At 43.2% G+C, this 26,107-nt stretch overlaps 1 protein-coding gene across 11 annotated transcripts; it reads right to left on the reverse strand.

Annotated features, from left to right (window-relative positions):
• Nucleotides 1–1,074: 1,074 nt before the first annotated feature.
• ehbp1l1a (EH domain binding protein 1-like 1a) lies at nt 1,075–25,890 on the reverse strand. 11 transcript variants are annotated; one of them, XM_055505484.1, is made up of 34 exons: nt 25,784–25,890; nt 24,859–25,124; nt 21,095–21,152; nt 20,922–21,017; nt 20,783–20,836; nt 20,493–20,671; nt 20,220–20,359; nt 19,880–19,948; nt 19,282–19,509; nt 18,844–19,008; nt 18,542–18,715; nt 18,302–18,445; nt 17,814–18,023; nt 17,438–17,497; nt 17,238–17,343; nt 15,550–15,948; nt 12,196–15,468; nt 12,047–12,112; nt 9,154–11,642; nt 9,012–9,063; nt 8,651–8,815; nt 7,780–8,262; nt 5,684–7,447; nt 5,306–5,474; nt 4,973–5,139; nt 4,841–4,889; nt 4,239–4,751; nt 4,111–4,150; nt 3,988–4,031; nt 3,773–3,884; nt 3,534–3,633; nt 3,099–3,172; nt 2,769–2,883; nt 1,075–2,450 (listed from the first exon to the last, which is right to left on the reverse strand). In XM_055505484.1, exons 2-34 carry the CDS (start codon nt 24,960–24,962, stop codon nt 2,357–2,359), a joined length of 11,955 nt encoding a protein of 3,984 aa, XP_055361459.1. In that variant the 5' UTR covers nt 24,963–25,124; nt 25,784–25,890; the 3' UTR covers nt 1,075–2,356. The 11 variants fall into 11 exon arrangements, with proteins under 11 accessions (XP_055361459.1, XP_028995714.1, XP_055361462.1 ...); XM_029139881.2 differs by having other exon boundaries at nt 9,012–11,642; XM_055505487.1 differs by lacking the exon at nt 19,282–19,509 and having other exon boundaries at nt 9,012–11,642.
• Nucleotides 25,891–26,107: the final 217 nt, after the last annotated feature.

Genomic DNA, 26,107 nt, shown 5'->3' on the forward strand with positions numbered 1-26,107 from the left:
AACGTGTGGCTGTATGTTAATTATTTATCATTTTTCTCCTGTGTACATAGTGATCGTTTTCACATGATTAACAGTTTCCCTGTTTCACCTCTAAGTTTCACCAACGAAACTAAAAGCTGTAGAGAAGTCAAAACCAAGTCAAACCAGGGAGCCGTAGAGCTGTAGACTTACAAAAATTTCTACTTTACTGTACGTAGTTATTAATACATCTAAACGTAGACATAGATTGGTACCTATACCAGGTTTTTACCTGTGACACTCCTCAACCGCTGCCTCTGTTCTCTCTTCGAAAACACATAAATTACGATTAGACAAAGGTGAGAATACAAAGGATGAACCACTTTGGAGCTATGCAAATATTCGTCTTAACTACCAAGTTGTAAACAATTAGTTTTCTTTCCTGCTTGCTGTGAACAACTTTAAGGTCTTTTTGCCAAAGCACCACAGGAACAAAAAGTGGAACGATTCAAATACACCCAAATACAAATACAGACCGGACTAGACAAATGGCCTTTGCTTAGACATATTATACTTTACGCTGTTAGTGTAAATTTACATGTCCAAATAGATGTAAACAACTAAACTTAATACTCTAGTTCAATTCAGCAAAATTATATCTAATTTTCACCTCCTCTTTTTCTGGCCCAGGCAGACTGGGGCTGCAGGGTGTGTGTGGATGGTCCTGCCTGGCAGCAACATCAAAAAGAGGTGTAAACAAGAAATTGCAAAAACAAAAAAGTCTACAGGACAGGTGTTGGTCTATAAGTGAGTCTGCACATGATGTACCAACAAGTGACTGCCTGCCAAAACACGCTGCACAGCGCATGTACAGCTGCCTAATTTTGTATCAAACTGCCAAAATTATGCTCTACATGTGTTCCCATGGTACCAATGACGATACTATATGTCCTTTAAGTTGTAAATAAACAACTAATAATAATGACAGTCAAAAAGCCATTACCATGTCAAACAGGAGACTACATACAATACTACGTTTAATTAAAAAATAAAATAAAAATAAACATCAATTGCAGCCTACAAACACCTACTGTAATAACTGCACAGAACTCAGAATCATTCAGCTTCTTATATTTTCCAAACATCACAGAGCAAATGTAACAATAAAACCACAAATAAAACATTTTTCATTAATCCTATACACAAGCTGGAACTAATTCACACAGGTGTAAATGTGACCAGTCACATGGCAACATGAGAACTGCAAACATTTACACAACATTTAAATCTCTCAGGACTCAGGAAAAATGGATCTTTTCAGTGCAAAACAATGTGGAAGCTGGAGATTTAGATTTACTGAGAGCATATGACTTTTCTCATTCAGGTTCATGTTTCTTAGGGAGAAAAACTACATCTGTACAATAAAAAGTATATTTTGACCAAATGTTAGTGGAATAATAAATGTCAGGATTTCCTGAGTTCCAATACTAGAACCTTTCTCTTGTACTGCTTGCTCTTTCATCAGTATCATCTCATCTGTTTCTCATCACTTGGCAACATTAAAATGTCAACATTTTAACATATCAAATGTAAAAAGCCAAAGCATATCAGATGTTTTACTTATTTACAGCAATACATACATTTGACACTTCAAGAATAAATAAACCAAAGAATGAAAATATCCAAACACAAAGGCTGAATGACACAACATTACATTTCAATGTAATCACCATATCAATAAATACACTCGTGGGGGTGAAGTAGATCTAAGACAACAAGTTTTAACCTGCTTTAAAATGAAGCACTTTTTGATAATAAGGCAACTGTGGTGACAAACACATCACAGTGTTTTGTTTTGCACATTCAACTCTGGCTTTGACTATGACAACAACCATCGTCAGTAGTTTGAAACTGAACCACAGTCCCTTCTTATATCTATACCAAGAATTTCCACTCAAATTCACATGGTCAATGGGTAAAGATTGTCATAAAGTGAAACACAAGCATCACACAGAAACTACAAAGCCACAGTCTGATGCCACAGACAGCTCTGTCTCTGGACTGACCATGAATTAAACCTTCCTGGTTCTGAGCATCTGGTCTGTTTTGAAAACTAGTTGCTAAGAAGACGCTGAAGTCATAGTGCTTCCCTACTCAAATTAGTTTGATTTTAAACTGGAGCCTAATGCCACATTTAAACTAACTTTCCAAACTGATTTACAATTTTTAAATGTGCTGGACTCACTGGTTCACTGGAGTCTCTCTCCTTAAAGTGCATTCTCTCCTCATTCTGGTTCACACCTTGTCTGTTGAGGAGCTTGACTGTCCTCAACTAATTACCATCTCACTGCTACTTCAACCACAGCCGTCGGTCTGACAGCAGATGAAACCGATGGAATCACTGAATCACACACTTCTCCTTCTGCTGTTTAGAGAACTTCATCCTTCGCTGCTCCAGACCTCGCTCCAGGCGCTCGTCCTCCTCCAGAGCTCTGAAGGCAAGAACAGAGAAGATGTGTTTGATATGTTTGTTTACACAAGCATCGAATGGCAAATGACACATAACAGAGACCTTCTAGTAACACACATAATATAGTGTCAGCAGTTACAGTACAGGTTAAACTTTTTTCATAATGCTGAATTTAGGGTTTGAGAAAAACAAAAAGAAAATTGGCATGTCATTGTCTTGTCTTTAAGATTGATGTTTGAACTCAAGTTAACTCAAGCCCCTTAACTACAAGAACAGACTAAATACAACCATGCGTCCATGTGGAGCTGGTTGTTTGCAGTTTAATGCCATGATGTCTCACCCTCTCTCTTTGGCGTCCATATTGTGAACCAGCTCATCTCTCTGGTTGACCAGTGACACCAGCTCCTGAAGCAGAAGCTGTTCTCTCTGTTTATGAGCCTGGGTTTTCTGCCATTCTGCACAAGACAACACAAACACACACACAGTGAGTGAATTATGTCATTCATGAGAGCAGAGCTGCATTCATGCAAGTTTACAGGCGTTTCTCCATCGGGCTTCTCACTTACAGTTTAATTTCAACATTCCTTGCAATTGGTACATAGGTAGTAAATTCTTACCATTAATCTAATCTCTCTGCGTTTGAATTGTAAGTAAACTGCTGAAGTTCTACCTTCAATCGCCATCATGTCTCTCAGCTCTTTGTTTAACAGCTCAAATCTTCTTTCCAAGTCCTGTTCTTCCAACCTGTCAATGACAACATCACCATCAGGTATAAATAAACCTGATACAATCAACGGGTTCATTTCATATTCCTTGTTTCTGAGCAATGAGAATCCTGTTTGGGCCAGATCAAAACTCTCAAAACAAGTTACAATACAAACGGCTATGTCCAGCACTGGTGAAATGATATTCTTAACAACTTATTATAGGTCCAAATTTCTATGCCTTTTTTATTTCAATATTTCAAGCTTAACCAACCAAGCGAAGAACTATGAGCACCTTCTTTAAGCAGGTGAATAACTGCTGAGGTTGATGATGTGTAACAGACCCTGTGTTTAGGCCTTTTGTCTGTTATGAATACTAATGTGTGCTGTGGTTGTCTTACAGCAGCTGCAGGTGGTCCTGTCTCCTGATTAAAGCGTTCTTCTTATTTACCAACGTGAACCACTCCTGAATCGACCTCTCCTCATCCACCTTGTCACTGCCTGCAAAGGAAATCAACAACCTCTGTTAAAGCCTTTGGTATTGAATCTGTTTCACAGTAATAATGATAAATATATCATCAGAATAGCTATTTATGTGCTGAGAGCATCCATCTGTGGACGTGAATTACTCGACCAGTACCTGTTTCCAGTAACTGCCTGAGTTTCCTCTCCACTACACCTGCTCTGGTATCAACGTGCTTCTGCTCTGCTTCCAGGGCTGCCATCTCATGAAGCACATACTGACTGGGATCCTGGAAGCATTATGCACAACAGTATAAGAAAAGCTCACAGTTGCACAGAAGCCAACATCCACACACAATATTGGAATAAAAATACTACATCTTTCACACTGACCTGGCCTTCTGGCTTCCACTCTTCAGCCACTGCTTCTGCTTTCTCTGCAAAAATATGTGAATTAGGATCAAACAAAGTCAAGAATACATAGAAAAAAAACAAAGGAACTCAAAGAGAACAAACCACTTTCTGATTTCTTCGGTTCCTCCTGACCTGGAACAACCTGCCATGTCAAAAAAAGTCCCTTAAATGTCTCATATAAACAATAGATAAAGTAAAGGCAAAGCTTACAAGGAAGAAATAAGACGTACTGTGGATTTGTCTCCTTCATCCAGTGACCCACTCCTCCGCTGTGACCTACGCTTCTTCACTAGATCAGCGTCTCTGACATGAGAGAAGCCCGACTTGGACAGAATATTACTCCTTGCTGGTGCCACTGGAGACTGAGATGGACCTGCCCCAGCAACCTGTACCCGCTTGGTTCTGGGAGGAGGGACTATATTCTTACTGGTGCTGCTGTCCTTCTCTGCCTTTGCTGATGTCCCGTTGGTCTCAAAACTTATGCCCTCCTCCTGAAGTCTCTGGGCGCAGTAGCGAACAGTTGCGTCGGGGTCCTGATGTCGATCCCGGTCCCCTGCTACCGCGTAACTGGACTCGCTGCTGTCCTTCTCTATGTGAAGCACACTGAGCTCCTGTCCCGTAAAATGCGTGCGGATCTGGTTGAGGTAGGTCATGACAATGAGGCGGTCGGGTGCTGCTAGCATGACCATGTCTGAAGGTTCAATCAGCCGAGCAATGCCAAGTTCTGCAAAGCCATCAAAGGCCTGGAATATGAAAAGCAGATTGAAATAGATAATTAATAGATAAGAACACATTACATAATTTAATGAAAAGATAAAAAAAGGTTATTCACCTTTTTGTTGTTATTCTTTATGTCGTACGGGTCCAACATTTCAAAGGCACTGTTAAAAAGAATGAAAGAGCCATAAAATACATAAAGCCATGATAATAGAAGCCCTAAAAGCACATGTCAACTGATGCTCACATCTTTTCTGGGTGAAAGTGATGCAGCATGGCACAGAAGGCCAGGCCGTTCCTCCAAGAGGTGCTGAAGTTGGTGATCTTCACTCCCTTGTGGCCCTGTGTGACCTCCTGACACCATTCCAGCAGAGACTGACTGGACATCACTAGGGTGGGACTGGCCAGCTGGCCCTAAATCACATAAAACAATATAAGAGGTTTATTATAATGTCACTGCTGCTTTTCAAAGTTCTAATGATTCCCAACCACAATAAGTACTATAATAAATATTGACCTTACTCTTAGTCCTTTGAGCATTGGTTAATATAGGTTATTCATAAACACAGGCTTAACATACTTCTGGAGAGGCAGCACCATCTACAGGTCTTTTCTGGGGAGTTGTTGGTTCATTGGTTTGATGGACAGAAGGGTCTTGGGACTTGCTGTCATCCTGGTAAGAACCACTCAGTCGCTTCTTGCCGCGAGGCACTGGCACAGCTTGAGGTGAAGCTTCTTCTGCTTTCTCACTTTGTGGACCAACACACAAAGCAGCAACAAGTTAATTTATCTGAAACAAAACTTAGTAGCCAAACAGGCAAACACATCTCACAGCAAATTCAAATTTAAGGACAGAACTTTATTTCTATAGTGTACAGGAAGTGAGAAAAGTGCTAAAGACACATGTTTGAGTTACGAGCGTAGCCCCAACACCCTGACACACACTGACTAACCTTACCTTTTATCCTCTAAACAACCAGCAGTTACTACTGACACAAAGCCAAAGTCCACATCTTCCTCTTTCATTTCTTCCTGGGAGTTTTCCTCTACTTGTTCAATGCCTTTATTGTTGTCTATGTTCAGCCAGTCATCCTGAGACGACGATGTCCTCTCGTTGGCCTGCTCTGACGCCAGCTGTGTAGCATCTTCTTGCTCATCTTTAACAGGTGCATCTGTAAAGGTCCAGTCTTTAATTATTTCATCCAGGGCCTTCTCACTAGCTTCTGTAGAGTCTGGCCGAAGATCTTCCTCTAGCATTGCTGCTAGCACTTCCTGTTCCAACTGCGAAGTCTCATCATCTTTGTCTTGGACTGTGACAGAACCTATTTCAGATACCACACTTGAATCCAGTGATGTCGACCCTTTTGTTGTTTCCTTGCTGGTGCTATTTGTATCCTCTGGAGATTTTTCCACTTCCAGGTGAGATTCATTTCCTGCTGTGAATTCTGAATAAATTACACTTAGATGTTTTCTTGCTCGGGGTAATGCAACAGGCAAGCCTGACTGTTCATTCTGTTCTTCAGGACAAAGGTTATCAGCCTCTGTGTCCGGGAGCAGGGGATGCAATGAACCTGGAATTATAACATCACATGAGAATGAATCACTGAGGCGTTTCTTTACTCTTGGCTTTGGAACAGGCAGGTGTGAGGATGTTAGTGTGTCCTCTGGAGTATTATTATCATCTGGTTGAACATTGCTATCAGTGGTTAATCTGCTTCTCCTCAGTGGTACATTCATAATTTCTTCTTCAGTCTTTGTCTGGTCACCCAAAGGAGGCCAAGGCGAGGTTGTGCTTGTTGAAGAAATGGATGAAGGAGCAGCTTGCTTTGCTGACCGTATCTCTTCTTTGTGGGAAGCCTGAGACGTGCTATCAGTAGCTTTAAAGTCGTCTGGGAAGGACCCACTCACACGTTTTCTTGCACGGGGCCTTGGGATAGGATGAGTCGGTGGTTTGTCTCCCTCAGCTGTGTCTCCTAAATCCTCTGACTTCTCAGAAGATGTAATAATCATGTTCAATATCTCACTAGAAACCACGGAGTGCTTTGTTTTTTCCATATTTCCAGATGAACTGATCTGAACTGGCTCTGGCTCCCTGTTTGTACCAGCATTCTGTTCTCCAAGTCTTTTGTTCATGTCCACTTGGCCAGATTTGCTTGGAAACAGCTTCTTACCACGTTGGGGGAGAGCAGTTTGCTCAACATTAGATCTTTCTGGTTCTGGCTTTGAGGTGGGGAACTTATTTCCCTTTGTATTTTTAAAGGGAAAGATTATATGGAAGGAGGCCTGGGCAGGTGTACCATGGGTTTTTGTCCATTCGTTGGAGCATGAGGATTGTTCTATGTCTCTAAAGCAGGAAGAGTCTGAGTCCGTCTGCTGACATGTGCTGTCTGCATGCAGTGTCCTTTTGTCTTTTCTCCTCAGGGGCTTGCAGGGAGCAGTTTTCTGAGTAGTAGGTGGTAAACCGTCATCTGTTCTCTTCACGTGATTAGAAGGCACAACATCGGCAATGATTTGCACAGATTCAACTTCCTGTTTGTGTTTATGATCATCTGTGTGTGCTTGTACTTCCTCCAGACCACTACTGTCTGCTTTCTTTGTGCCACAAGATAAGCTAACGTTATCCTGGAGTACGTCCTTGAGTTGGCTTTGGTCAGTAAGTAGATCATTTGATGTAGACTTCAGAGAAGTAGCAGAAATGTCTTCTGTGCTTGTTAGTTGGGGGCTTGAGAAAGAAAAGGACAAACTTCAGAATTTGCCGTTCTTGTTTTCACTTTTACTGTACCATGCACTTTACCCTTAGCACGTTTAAATCTGCTTAAATCACACACAGAGAAAGCAAATCACATTTGGCACAATGGCGTATTGAAACACATGACAAAACACCCTTGTATAACATTTCATAATAAAGCAACACTACCATGCCAGGTCACAATGGCAACCCACTCCACAATCTATTACAGTAAAAAGAGATGAAAGCCACTACTGCCACAGACTCAACAAAAAAGATGCCGAACACGTACACCGTCAGCCCGTGCAACCAAACACTGCACTCACCATTTATCCAGCTGTAACAAAGGCAACATGGTCTTAACCTCATCATGTTCTTCCTCAGTTTGGTGTTCCATTAACAAACGTTCAATTTTCTCTGGGACTTCTGATCTCTCATTGTCTTCAACTGATGTTTTGGTTAAGTCACCTTCTGCCAATGGAGGCAATTTCTTCATACTTTCACCAACTAACAACTCATCTTCACTGTTGGTAGTTTTTAATGGAGACACTTGATCGTCTAGTAAGTCCCCCATGATAGGCTCAACACTCGGTGCATGTTCAGTGTCAAGTTTGCGGTCAATGTCTTCAACGTGTCCCTCAACCTTCTGTACAGGAGCTGTGTTGTCATGTGGAACAAACTCATCTGAATGAGTCACCGCCTTGTCCTCCACTCCCATAGATGTGACAGCCTCTATGGGCCTCGGTGAATGATCCACTTTAACCGAAGCAGAGCTAGATGGCCCCAAAATAGATGCTACCTTCTCATAACTGTCAGAAATGGACACAGGAGTAAATGACTGACTGAGTTGAACAAGCAACAGCTTTAAGAAACATGCAACTTAATTATTAAGTCAATGAGTTTTGAAGACTTGTAAAATTTCTTGTGGAAAAAAAGTTGTAACACCAACCCAAAGACTGACTCTGTAAATTGCTCCAATATAACAAACGATGATATAAGAAAATGGCATAACAATTAATTATTAAATAAATAAATAACAATAATGTCCAAAAAATAATAAATTCTCTCAATCTAAATAAATTTCACTAAGATATTAGTAAGTATTATCAGGTTGTGACGCTCGTTGCCAAAAGCCCAATTCTTCAGTATTACTGTTTATACGTGATGCACACACACTACGCATGCTACCACTCTTACCCTTTGTGGAAAACACCCACAATAGCCTGTACTAATCCTGACGTCTCAGAGGACTCTGTCTGGTTTTCTGTATCTGGTCCCTCCAGTACTTCCCAGCCCAAGGCAACCACTGGCTCTGCCGTGTCCAGTGCTTTCTTCATTGTTTGAGCTTCCTCTTCTGCTTTGCTGAGAACCCAAATTTAGTATGTAATCAATAGGCGATGTTAGGAACGCAATACAAAATGTAATATGGTTCAGACCTAACCGTGCACTATTTAGCCACATTATGTCTACAACTTCACTCTACTCCATCCTAATCCATGCTCTAGATCCAAACTCCTACACAGCACACAATGCAAGAGAACCAAGCTTAACGACTTACCCACTATCTACAGAAACATATGTTTTTTGCTTTTCACCATCTTTGGATTTCTCTGTCACCAAAAAGCAAAGAAATAAATAGATGAATAGAGACATAGAGAAAAGGAAAATTAGTATGATTTGGATCTTAGCTAAGTTCTCACCAAAGGCAGGTTCTGCACAGGTTTCACAGGAAACACTAGAATCTCTTGTGTCTTTCCTAAGTGACTGAGTGGACTGTGGAGGCAATTCTTGTATTGCTGGAATAAGATGTAAAATACTGGGCAACCCAGGTGTCTGAGTCAAGCGTGGGCAGGTTGGAGCCATTGTTATCATGTCTTTAGCTCTGTGTTTTCCTGGAAAGCTGGTGATAGGTAACACATTCTCATTCTGCAGTTTCTCAGAAATGGTCTGGCTGAGTATTGTCCAGGTTTTCATACGTTCAAAGTTAAGCGTCTTTGCTGATGGACATCCTGGAACAAGTGAAACACGTGGCACAGCTGCATATAAGCTGACCATGTTTGGTGGTCTACGTACAGCTTCAGCTGAGGGAAAACCCTGGGCTCTGGCCTCTTTGGGACAAGATGTCACTAACGTTACCATGCTTTTTGTGTTGTAGCAGTATTGACAGTCCTGTTGATCATATGCCATGATCATTTCTGCCCTCTCCATCCGAGGCTTTATAAAGATGATTTTTGTTCCACTTAGCCAGTCTGTGCTTGGTAATGTTGTCATAGAGGCAAATCCTTTGAGACTTGAAACTCTGGAACAGCACTGTATGAAACTTATACTGGGTTTAATCTCAGGCTTAGCGTGGGGGGCAGAGGGGAACCCAGTAATCCCGGATGCTTCTGGGCAAGATGGTGCTAAGGCCGAAATTGGTTTTGTGGTTGCTCCTTCTTGATTTTTATGTTGAATCACAAAACCAGTTTCTTTGCTAAGCTTATGATATGAAAGGAAGTGATCAACAATCCACTGGAATTTTGAGGTATCTTCAAATGATGCAAATCCTGGGAAATTGGATACTTTGGGACAAACAGGTACTAGATTTGGCATATTGTATTGGGGAAGAGATGGGATGCCATGAATCTTCGATTGTCCTGGGCAAGCAGGAACTAATCTAAACATGTTATTTGGCTTGTCTGTTTTAACTGCTGAGCTCCTGATCCTGAGCATAGCATGCTTGTCTGGCCTGTGCATAAATGAACTGACTTCAACAACCCATCCTTTCTTCTCATTCCCTTCAACTGAGGAAAATCCAGGTATGGTAGAACATAAGGGGAGCAACGGAAAAAGGTGGATTACATTAAAGCCACAATGGACAATTTGGGAATTTGGAATAGATGGAAAACCATGAATAACTGACATTTTAGGACAGGATGGTACACAGGACACCATGTCCTTCATTACTGTCTTCTTGTCATTTGGTGTTTCAAATATAACCCCCTTCATTGACCGTCTCTTTAACAATGGAGACTGTTTTGTTACCCATCCTGAATTCATAACGCCATTAAATGATAGGAAGCCAGGTATTCCAGAAATGTCGGAGCACAATGTAAAAAGGCTCATTGCATCTGGTGCATTATGCACAGACGGTGGCTGTGGGTGTGAGGGGAATCCTTGTGTCCGTGGCTTTTTTGGACAGGATGGTGCACAGGAAACCATTGCTTTCATTTCTCTTTGATCTCTTTTGCACAGTTCGATAATTGACACCTTTTCTCTCATTCTTGGATGCAACAGTGGTTCCTTACTCACCCTCCACTCTTTTAAAATATGAGATGATGGAAATCCTAGTATCTGTGACACCTTAGAGCATGAGTTGGAGAAACTGATTATATTTGTCATGCCAACATTATTTATTCCAGCTTCTGGTAGAGATGGGAAACCAAAAATGCACGACTCTCTTGGGCAACTTTGTGCAAATGTAACAATTCCTATCATGTCTTCAACCTGTTTATCGGTCTCAGGTAGTAAGACGGACTCCTGCTTGATTTGTCTCTCCCACAATGGCTGATGAATAGTGTTCCAGTCTTTGCTGTCAGGACTCTGCATTGATGGATGGCCAGCAATTTCTGTTGTCACAGGACAAGCTTCCAAGAAGGTGGACTGTTTATAATGAGTTTCAGGCTTATGAAGCATAATCTGTTCACTTGGTTTGAAAGAATTAAGAGTTACAATTTCTTCAAATAGACCTGTTTCATCTTTTGACTGAGGAGCATGATTTGTAATCATAGTTTCATTAACTGTACATGACTTGTTCTCTGTAGACTTGATGTCCAATGGGCATTCATGTGGCTGTTCCCCAGTAGCAGGGAAGCAGAGCTCAGCCTCTGTGGTTATTTCATATTTGGTGTACAGCCTTAATGCAGCACCAGGAGGTAATGCGACAATACTGGACATTTCTGTTGTCTCGTTTCTTCCCGCCTCTGATCCTTTTTCCTCTGTAGTTCTCTTTGGTAGCTCCTCCCATTGTATAGTCCTGTCCATGTGCCGCTTTTGTGTGGCAGCCATCGGTAGCTCCTCCCAGTGCAAGGCCCTTGTTGTAGCAAGCTTTCCCAAGTGTTGTCCGACACTCTCTAGCTCGCTATGAGGTGGACGTTCTGCAGCATCAGCAACAACTGTGCATGGTGGCTGTAAAACCATACTTTCATGTCTAAAGAGAAGGTAAATACAAAATTATAAGCAAGTTAAACACGTTAAGCAAATTAATTGTGAGAAGTTGTAGGCAGAACTTCATGCCACAGCACACTCGACGAGATGGTACTGAATAAAAAAATCTGCTCTTGGCTGCAGTAAACTCAGCAGACTGTGACAGTTTGCATGAAGTGGTTCCTTTATCATACACAGCTATATTTGTTTCTTAAGAATCCTTTAGACCCAAGAGGCTGAAACAGTAACACAACAACCTATATACGTAAACTTTATACCTGAAGCACACACGATTGCAGATGTTAGCATTAGGTCAGATTCAGGGTCAGTCAGATCGTGTTGATATAGTGTAAATGCATAATTTACCAAACACATCCTTTAACTACTGCGCAAACCAAAGCGACCCACCTATTCCTGACACTTAATATAAGTGGCATGTCAGGAATGGAGTGCCATATACTGCAATGCAAGATTCTGAAAACAGAATAGAAAGGGGTTCAAAACCTAAAAAGCTTACTTTAGTTGCATTTTTTACTAATATCATTCAAATCACTCACCCTTTTTCAAGAACAGTGCTATGTTCAATCTCCATAGGTTTCCAATAGACCCTTCCATCTTTTTGTATCTCCGAAGTTGAGAACACATTAGGTTGAATTTCATTTAAATCAGAATCTAATTGGATTGGACAGCTCCCATCCCATAATATCTCAGTTGCATGTTCTGCAGAAGATAGCTTATCCACTTGGAGCCATTCAGAATGCACTGATGGAAAGTCTTTGGTAATACTCTCAGTGGGACAGGTTGATGATCTAGTCATTCTCTGTTGTACATCCTCTGGTAAGGCGTGGCCAGGGAATATCGACTGCAGTTGATGACTAATTGGGCTTTGTTCATCCTTTTCTTTCTTCGCTCCTGACTTCACTAACTGCATGGTTGGAACTGGCCACCCCTGTAGTGAATAGTGCACTTGTGTTGATGGTAGGCCAGTAACAGAAGTATACTTTGGGCAAGAGGGCACAATATTTATCATATCTGAAAGCTGTTTTGTGTCAGATAGTAAAAAAAACTCAGAAGAACAAATAGTCTTCATCATATTCCTGTGAGAATCACCCGCTTTGTGACACATCCTGCAGTCCTTGGTCATCATCATTGTCCTACTTCCTACTGTAGAATGTGACATAAGTGAAGGGAAGCCAGCGATACCTGACTGGTTTGGGCAACATTGCCTTAATTGTTCCATAGCTGGATTAGTTGGATGTTTTAAAGCTGTTGAAAGTCCAGGATTTAGGGGTTGTTGGGGACAAAACACTGGCAAACTCAGCATCATGTCATTGTCCTTGCTTAACCTCTCATCAGACAAATCTTGGCAAACAGCTGGATGCTCTCTATTAAATGGATGTTGCCAAACTGCATCCATGTCCCCAAACAAGCCATCATGTGTTTTTGCACAATGCTTTGTAGGGAGACCAAGAATTTGATCACGTTCCTGTAAAGTTGCTGAGCTATTTAGCATGCTGGGAGCCTCTTTAAGCACTTCCACTGGTCTCTCCCATACCTTAGAGGGGATTCCAGAAATATTTGAGTGTCTGGGACAGGGTGGCAACATTGACAACATAATTCCAACCACTGACATTTCTATGGAATACATCTTATAGTGATATATTGGCAAATACTGTTTTCCTGGGTGTGTTAATGACCTTTCCCAAAATAGTCTATTACCTATATTCCGTTTCGCTTCATCAGACTCACAGTGGACTCTAGACTGTATTCCATAAACCCCAGAATGTTTTGGACAGGCAGGCAGCAGATTAATCATTTTTGGTAAATCTACAGATGGAAAGCCTGCTAAACAAACATTCTGTGAGCAGGTGGGCAGAATGGACACCATATTTACATTTATATCAGAATCAAAATAGGCAACCTTTAGCTCCTCTAAATGTAACATAGTTGATGATTTACTCTTTGCAGGTAGCAAATACTGCCTTTCTGTTAGCCACTCATTTTGCCTGGTCATATTTCTAAGAGGCATTCCAGGAACTCTAGACTCTTTTGTACAACTAGGCAATAAATTCACCACAATTGAGTTATCCAATAATCTCTGTGTCGGAGCAGAGGGAAACCCAGGTACACTAGCATTCTGAGGGCAAGAAGGTAGTAGTGCAGTCATACTTTTAACAATGTATCTATCAAAACAAGGAATTGCATCTAAAATCTTTACTTCCCTTTTGACACAATGAATGTGGGGCTGTAAAAGTGGGAAAGTAAACCATTCCTTGCAGCTGGATGAACAAAGTTTCTTGGAAGGCAAACCAAAGACTCCACTATCTTGAGGGCTGAGTATTAGTCCTGGAGCTGAGGGGAGCCCAAATACTTTGGTGTTTTGTGGACAACTTCTCAACAGGTTTACCATATCTTTAAACATCACAGTGTCTTCTGGGGTCCACTGAAGTTTACAAGCTTGTGTTTTCTTTTCCACTTTCTTGTCTATTGCGCTTCTCAAGCCATGCCATTCGTTATTCTTAGAATTGCTCTGATATTGACAGAGCATCCCATGAATTTGGGTCTGATGAGGTACCAGACTGATAATACTAGACATGTTTAATATTGGATTAGACTTCTTCTCCATTAAGGTATGTCTGTCCATATCCAGACGTTGAACTTGACCACCAAATGGCTCCTTGTTCGGCAAATAGGTGACTTTGGGTTTGCAGGTTTTGCTAGAATCTTGGCACTGTAATTGTGCAGAGGGAAATCCTGGAACACTTGCTTTTTTAGCACATGTTGCGAATAAGGTCACCATGGCTCTGTCAACATGAGCAAATTGGGATGCTTGCTGTGCACATGAAATACAGTTAACAAGCCCTTTCTTCATTTGCAGAGGTTTCTTCCACAGTGAATGGTTTTCCCAAACGTTCTTTTGATATTCAAGTACTACTTCAACAGAAGCTACACCTGGAACCCTAGACCTTCTAGCACATGTAGGTAAAAGGTAAGCCATAGTTGCTGCACATTTCAAAAGAGAGGGGAATCCAGGAGTACCAGAAGACCTGCAGCAGGATGGTGTCATATCCACCATTTTTGCAAATCCTGTAACACTTTCCTCAAGGAAACGTGTGTAATCTGTATGCAGATGTAATGTCAATCTCTTGCTGGATGTCTTCTGCATCAGTATTTCAGTATCACCTGGCCAAGCTATGAGTTGGGACTGATGTAAAGATGTCAAGCCAGGAATGCTGGAATATTGTGGGCAGAGTGAAAGTAATTTGATGGTGCTTGGTATTCCCATTGCTGCCACAATCAGAGCTTCAGGCTTTATAGGGGATGGTAAATGAGAAATAGTACTTGCTTGTGGACACAAAGGACCAAGTTTTACTTCAGATGTGAACATGTAGGTTTCTTCTGTGCTGACTGAAGACCTTGGCAGCTCAAGTGGCTGTGTAACCCCCTGGTCTCTTTCACTCAGTTGTCCTTTATCTAAAGGCCAAGCATCTACTTTTCTTTCCTTTAATGTTGTGTTAACAAAGTTTTTTGTGCAAGTTGGTTCAAAATTCAGACTCAATTCTTCTTGTTTTAATAATTTGTCTAGTGGATTTGACAGGACCTCCAAAGCAGAGCTGGGTCTTGAAGTGACTTGTTTAAAGGTGTTACTTTGTGTTGTACGGTGCTGGGTGATTTTCTCATCCACAAATGGAACTGAAACAGTAGGGCTCAGTTTTTGAGTGTCTGTCTGCGACCCATCCAACTTTAAGTTTGTTGAAGTGGACTGTTCTCCAGATTGAGCTTCTGGTGTGTTGTTCATCACCACTGGAGAAAAAGAACTGGTGTCTTTTCTGAAGGATTAGAGTATAAATGGACATCAGGACCAGAACAATAAAGCACAATCTAAATATATTACTTACTTAATAACTTACCCTAATTCAAAAGTTACAGGCTCTATGATATGGGCAACGCCTTTTTTTGGCATCCATTTTGTGTCAGTAGTTGCAATATCAGACACAGGCAGGAAAGGTCCCTGAAGTGATCTGGTAACAGGTTGGGAGGTGGCAGGTTGCACTATTGGAATCCCAAATTGAACCGACTTCTTGGACAAGTGACTGTTTGGTTTATACGGATGCTCTTCGACTGAAGGAGATGTTGGATTATGAAAACCAGGGTTTTGATTAGATGCAGGAGGAAGTGAAGACTGGATGTGGGAGAATGTCCTCGTTTCCGCCTGACCCAGCTGTGGTTTTGGCATCTCAAAATATTTCTGCCCTGGGGCTGAGGGCATTCTGGCGTTAGGAGTCAGAACAGAGGGCAAACTTGTAGGACTGAAGGACAAACAAATCCTCATCAGGGTTATGACATAGGAAAGAGTTTTACAGATCTGTAAGGCAGTCAAACTCAGGCCATAGTCGCAGAATTTCACCAAACAGCCAAAAAGCTAATACTAAGGTAACTAAAATAAATTACAAGCAATTTGGTAAATACCCTCGAACAAGTCTGGCAAGGCAGCAAAAGGCTCTTGTAGTAAGGTAATAGCCAGCCATATCAGGTGCTTGTTACACTACCTTAGATGTTTTTGTATCAATTAAAGGTTTGCACCCCCATATTTTAGGCAAAGATTATTTCATGCGCAGCTGAACAATCAAGGTCTTCCTGCAAAACCCGGCAAAGATAGAACATCATGACCAGATGCTGTTAAAAACAATCTCACACTGGCGTGGTTTATGCTTCATATTTGGGTACGTGGCATTTCGTATAGAGATATACATGTATATACAAACAAAATATTGTATGTGGCTTGAAGGAATCTATGCACTCAATAGAACATTTAACAGCTAAATTAGGTGACTACACTAGAATGACACTGGCCCATGACAGCTGGAGACCTGTTCAACAACCTTGTAACAATCATGAGAAAACAATGGTGCAAAAAACAGAAAAAGCATTTGCTGCATTTCTCAGCAAAAAAAACTGTGCCGCGCCTCAATGATCTGCACCATTGTGTGACGTCTTTTCAAAACCTAATTTTGACTTCAGCAAAACCTCACAGGTCTTCTCCCAGACACCTGACAGGATGGTCAATGTTGGTTACCACCACCAGAGGATGCTATAAACCTTTTGTACTGGTACAGGAATTGTGTCCACAAAACCCTCCCTGAGGTAGCAACTGTTTTACACTGAACACTTACATTTAGAAGCAGAGGTTGCTTAAGGTTGTGTGTTTCTGTCTCATCCTTTATAATGCTACTTACATTTCAATGTCCTGTCAGTCGGATGCAGTATAATTTCCCCCAAACACTAGCTGCCCCACAGCCTGCAACAGTCTACTGTATGACCTTCCATTTAAAATAACAAGCCTACTTCTTTTGAACCTGTTATCAACTATATCACACAAATGAGGATATTTCCACTGCCATGCATATCCCTGAGTTGCCATGAGCAACCAGTTAGTTTCAAAGCCATAAATGCAACGTTTTCCAATTCCAATTCCAACTTATTAGACACATGTAACACCACACATTGATGCCATGTCCAGTATGTTTGCAGCCATGCTGACCACACCATGTTGAAACAGGAAAAAACTGATGAAAGGTAGGCTTTATGAAATACTCACCCTGGTGATGATCTCACAACCTCTATTCCAAAATGTGCATCTCTCTGCTGGACAGTAGCCCTGGACCGTTCTGGCTTCTGGATGCGTGAGGCTCTAGCATCGAGGCCTGTGCAGTGTTATATTATATTAGTTACTTACACAGGTGAATACACTGTAGGTGTGACTAATTCTGACAGACAAAACATTTGGTTCATGCTTACTTGGAGGTGCTGGGCACTGATTGTCCTCTTCACTCAACGTGCTCAACTGTCTTTTGAATTCTAAAGAAATAAAACAACAATAGATATTACACATACAGTACTGCAGCTCCACATCACTCCAACAGAGTCCATATAGTAGAAGGTAAGGCTGTAGTAATGATCCAACGGTGGGGTGCTGGTGCCACAGCAAACGGAGGCAATGACACCGAAAATCAAATATAAACCATAAACCAGAACGAAGCTACAGAACTGTATATGATACAGCATTAATAGGAAACAGTAATTAGCTGCTTTAATGAAAACAGCCACCAGGTGGAGATGTTTGCGTTTGGTCTTAGATTAATTGGTGATGTTCAGGACGGTAAAGTTTCTTTACCTGGATCTTGGTCACTGGAAAAGGCTACGACAGATTTGTATAGATTTGGCTGAGAAGGAGGTGGAAGGCCAGGGAACAGAGGAGCAGAAGCAGGACTTAGAGCAGAAGGTGAGGGGGTCTCTACTGTAGGGGGGAAGAGGGGTCCCCAGGAAGGAACATGTCCAGACCCGCCCTGAGGTTTCTGCTCCAAAGACTGCACCATGGATGAAGCTAACAGGAAAGAGGTATGACAGTGCAGAAAGACAAAGAGCAGAGGGGAGATGAGAGAGGGAAGGATGCAGTAATGCAGAGTATTAGTTCCAAAGCAAAAGTAAAACTGCATGAGTAAAGAGGAGGACGATGCTGTATCACTTCTTACAGATTTAGCTAAATGTTGCATTTGACCTCAAATGTGTATAGTCACTGTTTCGACAAATTTAATCTTGTTTGGCTGCTAGACGTCTCAAACAGTAAACATACAGTAAGTAAATGCAGTGTTGATGCATTACATGGCATTTCTACTCTCTGTTTTTTCTGCTCCACTGCAGACCGTCCAGGATCATTCTTAGAGAAATGTAGAAACGTGGGGGAGAGTTCAGGTTGTGCAAGGGGGGTCTTAGATTTAGGAGATCTCCATTCACTCTGCCAGGAAGCTGAAACAAAGGAGAATGAGAAAGCATGGAAGGAAAAAGTACAAAAGTAAAGGAATAGAAACTAGTGTGGTCTACGCTCTACTACTTGCCCTGTACCTGTGTCAGAGGCAGACGGCAGACTGGTGGGTCTGGTGAGGCTAAGATGAGCTTTGTGTTGTCTGAGTAAAGAAGGTGGTGGAGGAGGGAAGGAGTTGCTAGGAGCTGAGGAGGAGGATGGAGCGGTAGAAGAAGAGGAAGGAACATTGTGCGAGCTCGCAGCACTGGAAAAGTCTGAGAGAAAGTGGGAAACAGTGACAGGAAAAAAAGATGGAACAGCACCCTCAGACTAGAGCTGCATCCAAAGGTTGAGCTTGATTATACACTGGACTATATCACGTTGACTGTGTTTAACAGTGTACCTGTTCGTGAGGTTTCAGAGAAAGCAGGAGGATGGAGATAGGACTCGGAGGAGGACAGAGAGGAGGTGGAGAGGGATCTAGGAGGGGTAAAAGTGAAGAAAGCCTGGCCAACCAAGCCGTCAGCTTTAGAAGAACCACAGTGGAAGCTATGGGGCCTTCGAGGAGCTGAAATGGGCAAAAACAACCCAGGAGAGGATCAACATCCAGAGACGAGACAGAAAACTACAGGATCTACTGTACATGTTGGCACTGCTGGGTTAAGATAGAGTATTAATTATTACAGACACAGTCTGACAGCTCAGGCTTAAAACAGCAAGACTCGTTATATAAAGAGGATGTAGCACAGAAGTGAACTAAACCCTTTCTGCAATGTTTTTTGCAATTCCTAACTCAAAACTGACAAATCCCCCATGTATGTATGAAGCCAGTGAAGAATACCTGCTCCAGCTCTGGGTTGGAAGATTTTGGGAAGGGCAGGAGGGTGAGCAGGTGTGAAGGCTGGCAATGTGTAGGCATAGTGGGAGGCCCGAGCCCGTTGGGCCCGTGTTTGGATTTGCGATAGAGGAAATGGAAGGGAGGGGTCTGGGGGCTGGGGCAACGGAGGAAGAGATGGGGCAGAGATGGAGAAAATGCCAGAGGACGTTTTCCAATCCATCTCTGAGGTTACTGTGTGAGAGATACAGTAAATGCAGGAGGACAGGTGACATGAAACACAACGGGAGAGACAACTAAGCATATATTATTATACACAGATTAAAGTACAGACACAGGTGTAAAAAGTTAATATGTAATGACCAGTTTTACCAATTGGAAAGAACAAGTGAGGAAGATTAAAAAGGAGAACAGGGTTGTGACAAGACAGTGAATTTAAAAGGTTATGAACTATTAAACTACTTTGACAGCAATGAATTAGTTTGTTTGTAATTCATGTGGCCTGAAGACTGAACCAGGTTGTTTGAACCGGTAGAATTCGGAAGTAAACATCGATCGGGATAGGATCAGGATCGCGGCCAGAACTGGGGGGCAGCAAAGTTACCTGAGGAACCTGATTCGAGTGCAGGCCTCCAAGCCAGATCGTGTAGTCTTGTGGCACAAGGGGCAGACGCTGTTATAGGAAGAAACGCGAAGAGCAAACGGAGATTGAGTGAAAAGGGAAGTGGGCTATATATGTGAAATAAAAGAGGAAGCAGCAGGTTGAGAAAGTTCAAAGACAAACAATGGTGAGAAGGAGTTTTTGTTCTTGCCTCACTAAGTTCTACCATGTGAGTACTACGCATCATGTAGCTAAAGGCCATGTTTGGCTGGAGGCCCAGACCAATCGTGTGTCGGGAACTCAGGCGAGGTGTAAAGAGCGTCTAGCGTCACCTCAGTCCTACCGGAAACGTGGGTAACTTGTCCGAAGCTGCTCCTCCGTTCCTCGCCCACGTCCTCGTCGCTGTCGTTAAAATCGTCTAGATTCCCAATGTCGCTCTGCTTCACACTCATCAGACTGGCCAGACTCTGCATGTCCTCGTCCCTGTGGGTCGTACGAGCACAGACACAGGACCGGAGTTACAGAACGTGGCTACAGCCGATCGCCGAGTCGCTGCCGAGTCGCTGCCGAGTCGCTGCCGAGTCGCTGCCGAGTCGCTGCCGAGTCGCTGACTTACGTGGCTTTGCCCTCTCTGAGGAAGATGCAGGACAGGTGGAGCTTGAGCGTGGCCTCCACCACTTTGACAGACAGCGGCTTGAGCTTCAGCGTTACGTCATACTGGGCCGGCGTGGCACTGGCAAACTTCTTCATGTTGACCTCGGCGGAGCCCAACACCTTCCTGCGACCTTTCGTCTCCTTATAAACGAACACAATGAACAACAAGTCAACAAGTCCGAGCGTTTTCAACCTAAACGAACAAACCAACCATCGACCGAGCAGGAGCCAGAAAAGCAGCAGCCAACTCACACTTTCAATGACGAATGTCCAGTCCTTGTCCTCAAACTCCTCTGCAGTGGGCTCCTGCGGACAGACAGATTTAGTGCTCGTTGTGTATGAGCAGGGAGCAGCCAGGATGCCTCAGCGATTCACAGAGTTCAGTCTGTACCTTGAAGAGTGTGACGGTGATGTCGAGGCTCTCTGGAACCTGCCAGACCACCAGGCCTCTGTAGGGGTTCTTTATCCCTGGCTGCCAGCTGTGGAGCTGATGGCGAACACAACAGAGACACGTGAGTCTGCAGCTCAGCCTGCTGCTCATCAATCGGTGCTTTATTACAGTACCTTGGTGCTGTGGCGTCTGTTCCTCCTGATCCACACCACCCTCAGCTTGTCCGGTTGCCTGAAATCACAGAGCCGAGCAAATGACTCTAGTCGTTTGTTACCAACTATGGCCCACTACTGAATGCTACTCACTATCAAATGTATGACAATACAGACATAGAGGCATCATCAGCCAATATTAATGTGATCCTTTAGAAAGGTCTTTAGCTGTTTTTAGCCTGAAGCTGATTAGTCGTCCTTAGAGTCCACACTGTGGCCAAAAGCACGAGGATTTGATCTCTTTCACATATTCTCTTACTGTGAACTTACTAACTAGCAATCTGTGAATTATCACATGCCTAATGTAATCAGGACCCATTAAGTGACTACTGTATATGTTAACAACAAGCCCGAAAGCATGAGGCCAGCTATGACAAAACATCTTGTGACCGTGTGACTCCTGAGAATAAAGAAGCTCTGTCAGGGCTCGGGCGTGGGCCTGTGTGTGTGTGTGTGTGTGTGTGTGTGTGTGTGTGTGTGTGTGTGTGTGTGTGTGTGTGTGTGTGTGTGTGTGTGTGTGTGTGTGTGTGTGTGTGTGTGTGTGTGTGTGTGTGTGTGCGTGTGCGTGTGTGTGTTTGCTGGGCACATACACTCATTACTGTTCACTATGAGTCAAACAGACTGTCCTCGTGTTAGGACCTGCGAGGAACAAACCTTCAGTTGACAGCATGTCAACACGAGGATGAGGCAACCGAGACAGTTAAAAACAGTGTGCTCAGCACTAGTAACATAAGCACTAGAGTCCATTTTACTGTTATTTTGGAAAACGATACTGCAAAAGCAGCAACTAGGTAAAAGACAGTGAAGGACTGAAATACATCAGAGAGGCACAATGACTCCACCAGGTTTAAGGAACCTGTCTACCAACTACTGGTGCTGTGTTACTTTGTGGCTGCGATTTCGTTATGATTGTCTGTGTGTGAGCGTGTCTTTGAATGTGACATCCTCCTTTATTCTGATGATAATCTGATGATAATAACTGTTCATACTGTGGCTGTGTGGTAGCGATGTCTGTACACCTCAGCTTAGCAAAGCGTCCAACAAATGCACACGACAGGTTTGTGAGCCCCTGTTGAGGGTGTGTTGAGGGTGGGCAGGTGAACTATACAGCGCACTGTCCCTGAATGCCTCGCCTGAGCACCCGTACATCACAAAATCTCAACTCCCGACTGAAACAGTGCAGTCAGTTGAATGGTTTACCTGTAATGACCGGGGGGTCGTGAGCAACACACACGAGAGAAAGGTTGTGAGCGAGACTATCAGACGGACGGAGGACAGAAATAGAAAGTGCCACGGTGAACTTCACGGGGGCTTAACATCAATCCTACAGCTGCTGCTCTGCTTATCATAGACGTGTCAGTGCCGTAGCAACAGGCTGACCTACATGTGTACAACAGTGGGCCGCTTCATGCATTAGTGCTTTTCAGTTCCTAAAGACACGCGTGTGCCACCACGTGCACGCTCACACCAGCTGCATGCTCTTTGTTTCAGTCCGTGACATGGTTTAAGTATGAAGTCCTCCAGCGTTACCATATGAGGCCATTCTGCTTGCATGAGGGAAGTTGTTGATTATACAACTTCTAAATAGTTCTCCCAGCCTGTCTAAACTCTGGGTGATATGAACGCGTCCTAGGTGGCTTTTCCCCCCGTCTGCTCAGGAAGTCGGCCATCCAGCCCATCCACATTGTACTCATTCCTGTCACACGCTGTTGAAGCTAGCAGGTCTGCTGCATGCAGTGTCAAGCATGGATCACACGCGCTTGCTTCATAGCGCACAAACGTCCAGGAAGTGGCCTGGCTGAGGACGCCGGGGCGGTCGCACGGCGGTGGACACTGTTTCTGACATCCACACATGGCCGATGTCCGCCCTATTGTAAAAAGAGTGCAAGCCCAAACACCTGCAGTGTGGTCTACTATTTGTTTACTATTATAAATATCAATTTTAATCCCAGGTGAGGCTTGATCACATGAACTGCATTTGTTACTGCATCTTACTTCCCTAAAACAAGAGTGGCTGAATATGAGCGCCTAAAAAAAGGGCAAGGAACCTGCTGACTCATGAAATGAAGAGGATGTATTGTGATACAGTTATCGCACCATTAGGGTCATGATAGTGTATCAAGTATCATCTGTTCTGTTTTAAGCTCTGTTTAGTGTAAATGTAGTTTAACATGCTTTTTCATCCGATTGTTTATGTTTGACAGGAAGAGAAGCCGTGAATGGATTCACGTGACGTGAGGCAGCACTTTTGTAGCTCTACATGTAGATGTTTAGGCCACGTGACAACATCTAATATGTGAACGTGTAGAAACGCAGCCCCTCCACAAGGAGCTGTTTTTTTTCACACCACATCAGAAACGAAGGAAGCAGTTTGTGTCAAACTTAGAATAAACATTTTAGTCTAAAGATTCAGCAAACACTCACAGATGCTCTTCAGATTGTGAAGTCAGGCTGTGATATTGGTCGTGATTTTAAATTCAATCTGAAAAGTTTCAGAAGCTAAGACAAGAGCAAAACTGATGTCAGACATTACAAGTAAAATATTTATGTATCAGATCATTAATTCCTGTGAGGAACTAAGTTAATTTTTATATGCATCCCATTTATAAAGTTAGAACATATTGGGTTAAGCTGAAATTCTGCCTAACTGTTATGATGTAATTAAATTATTATGAACTTATGACTTCAGGGATGAAGCAGCTGCTTGCTTTTCTCTGTGAAGTGCCTCAAGAACCTGTAAACCCGATGTCCCTAGAAAAGCAAAGGGATACAACCTGTTTCTCTACACATTATCTGCCAAATAGAGTTAGTGAACCATGTACCAGAAAGACAGACGTGTCGATACTAGTTGGGAGCGTGATACTTGTTAAGAGGTGCATCAGAATGACGGCTGCAGAAGCCCGGCCTGGAGGATTGGAAACACATGCGGACTGCGTGGTGAGTAATGAAAATGGAATTAGAGGAACTCCAGCCGTAGAGAGAGTGAAGCAGCCGGTCAGAAAGCTCCGAGTCTGACCACTGCTGCACCTCAAAGCCAAGGTCTCCAGATGAACAAATAAATAAAAATAAATTGCTCCGTGTCAGGATTTCCCCACGTCAAGAGTCATTGGCCCAAATAAAAATGTTTCTTCTGTGACCCATTAATCTGAAGAGCATCACAAAAATATCTATTTAATAGGATCTAAAAATAGGAGCGGCAGCACGTCGTCACACTGAATATGTTGTGCTGATAAATAACAGTTATTACCTAATAACAACGCAGGCTGACAGGTTACATGATAATTACACAAAGCCACACACAGCTGACCTGTTGCTACAGCAGAGTGGGCGCCTGCTCCCTCCACAGGCCCCCATAGAACCAGTCAGCTGTGCCCCATTTAAATAACTGCATTTCTCCTGTTTGCTTGTTTGTTCTGAGACGAGTGCAGAAAGACGGCTCTGTGAGCAGTCACACGTCAGTTGAGGGCAGTTCAGGGCCTGGATGAGCGTGGACGGGGGTCACCCGTGACGAGCCCCCCCCCCACACACCGACCTGTCCTCCGGTCATGATCCTACTACCCACAGCTGCAAGTGGGAGTCAGACGCGGAAGTGATGGGAGCCACGCAGGGAGCGGTAGGATGACTGAGCCACAGCACAGCTCGTGGAGCGCGGGGCAATGAGTGACCCACGGGGCCGGGTTCGGTCCGTGGACGGGCGGCAGACAGGTGTTACAGCAGTTACTCACCATTTATTGGTGCATTCTAGTATCAGTTCCTGAAAAGAAGCCACGAACTGGAACTTGGCCGCTTTCTTTCCGACCCGCTGGAGCCGCTTCCAGACCGAAGTCATGGTCGCGTGTCAAACAAGTGTCTGCCGGAGACCAGGCGGTCACGCGAAGGCGTCCGCGCTCGTGCGTTCGGAGACGGATGGAGGAACTCCAGCTGCGTCGCTGTCAGTTCCTCTCCGGCGGCGCGCGACCCTCTCCCTCACTGGCGTCCGCTCACTGGCAGCCTGCAAAACAAACACACGCCTCACGTCAGGGCTGGCGACAAGCTGCACGCGACACCGGAACACGCAAGGTTGCCCCCTTCACAATAAAGTTACCTTTATGTGGGACAAGTAGCAGTTAAGGACGGTAACTTAAGAAAAATGTAAATACATAAACACACTAAACACAGAAATTATAGGATATAGTAATATTTTCTTACAAAGGACTAGGTCTTCACCTTTATTATCAAAATTTACCAAGACAATACTTCCTGTGGATTATATTTAACTGTGGCTGACTTGACACATGCAGCTCCACCAGGACACACCTAAAGATACACTGCAGGATAATAGTACGAGGAAAGGATGTTGTTGAAACGTAATACCTTTATGTAGCAAACAAAACATGTAACTAGTCAAAGAAACCTTGCTGATAAGGAAATAATACAAAATAAATCATTTTGGAAAACGACACTTCTGCAATTGCTCCACAAAGTAGTATTTTGGAGCAGGACAGGTAATTACTGCATATCACTGAATAATTGAAGCAGATATTGCCTTACTGTCTCAATCAGACAGCTGCACATGGTTAAACCTAATGTAACGTCACACAGGCAGGCCTAGTGCTAAGAGAAGCTAAACAGCGATTAATGCGTTCCCATGAAACACAAAACATAAATTACCTGAGTCCTTCAGAAAACCTTTTCGCCTGCAATGAGTTCTGCTCAGCTGGAGGGACTTTTCCCATTTAGCCTAGAGTCTATTTAAAATCTGATGCCGACAAATAGAGCAGCTGGGAATATGATATCACACACACACACACCGCACACACACACACGCATACACACACACGCACACGCACGCACGCACACACACACACACACACACACACACACACACACACACACACACACACACACACACTATTTAAAGGTCTTATATCAAGCTCTAAGTCTTTCTTGTAGCCTATACAAACAAGTCCACTGACTTTCACTTATGAAAGCAAA

The sequence above is a fragment of the Betta splendens genome, chromosome 2 (assembly GCF_900634795.4).
Source record: "Betta splendens chromosome 2, fBetSpl5.4, whole genome shotgun sequence".
NCBI lineage: Eukaryota > Metazoa > Chordata > Actinopteri > Anabantiformes > Osphronemidae > Betta > Betta splendens.

What these genes read in the sequence shown, in the direction of transcription:
- ehbp1l1a (XM_029139881.2), bottom strand. Translation starts at nt 24,962, where the DNA reads ATGACTTCGGTCTGGAAGCGGCTCCAGCGGGTCGGAAAGAAAGCGGCC. An exon ending in TCAGTGCCCAGCACCTCCAA is followed by an intron (nt 17,344 to 17,437) that starts GTAAGCATGAAC and finishes AACACTGCACAG; the next exon opens with GCCTCGATGCTAGAGCCTCA. An exon ending in AGACATGATGGCGATTGAAG is followed by an intron (nt 2,884 to 3,098) that starts GTAGAACTTCAG and finishes TGTCTTGTGCAG; the next exon opens with AATGGCAGAAAACCCAGGCT.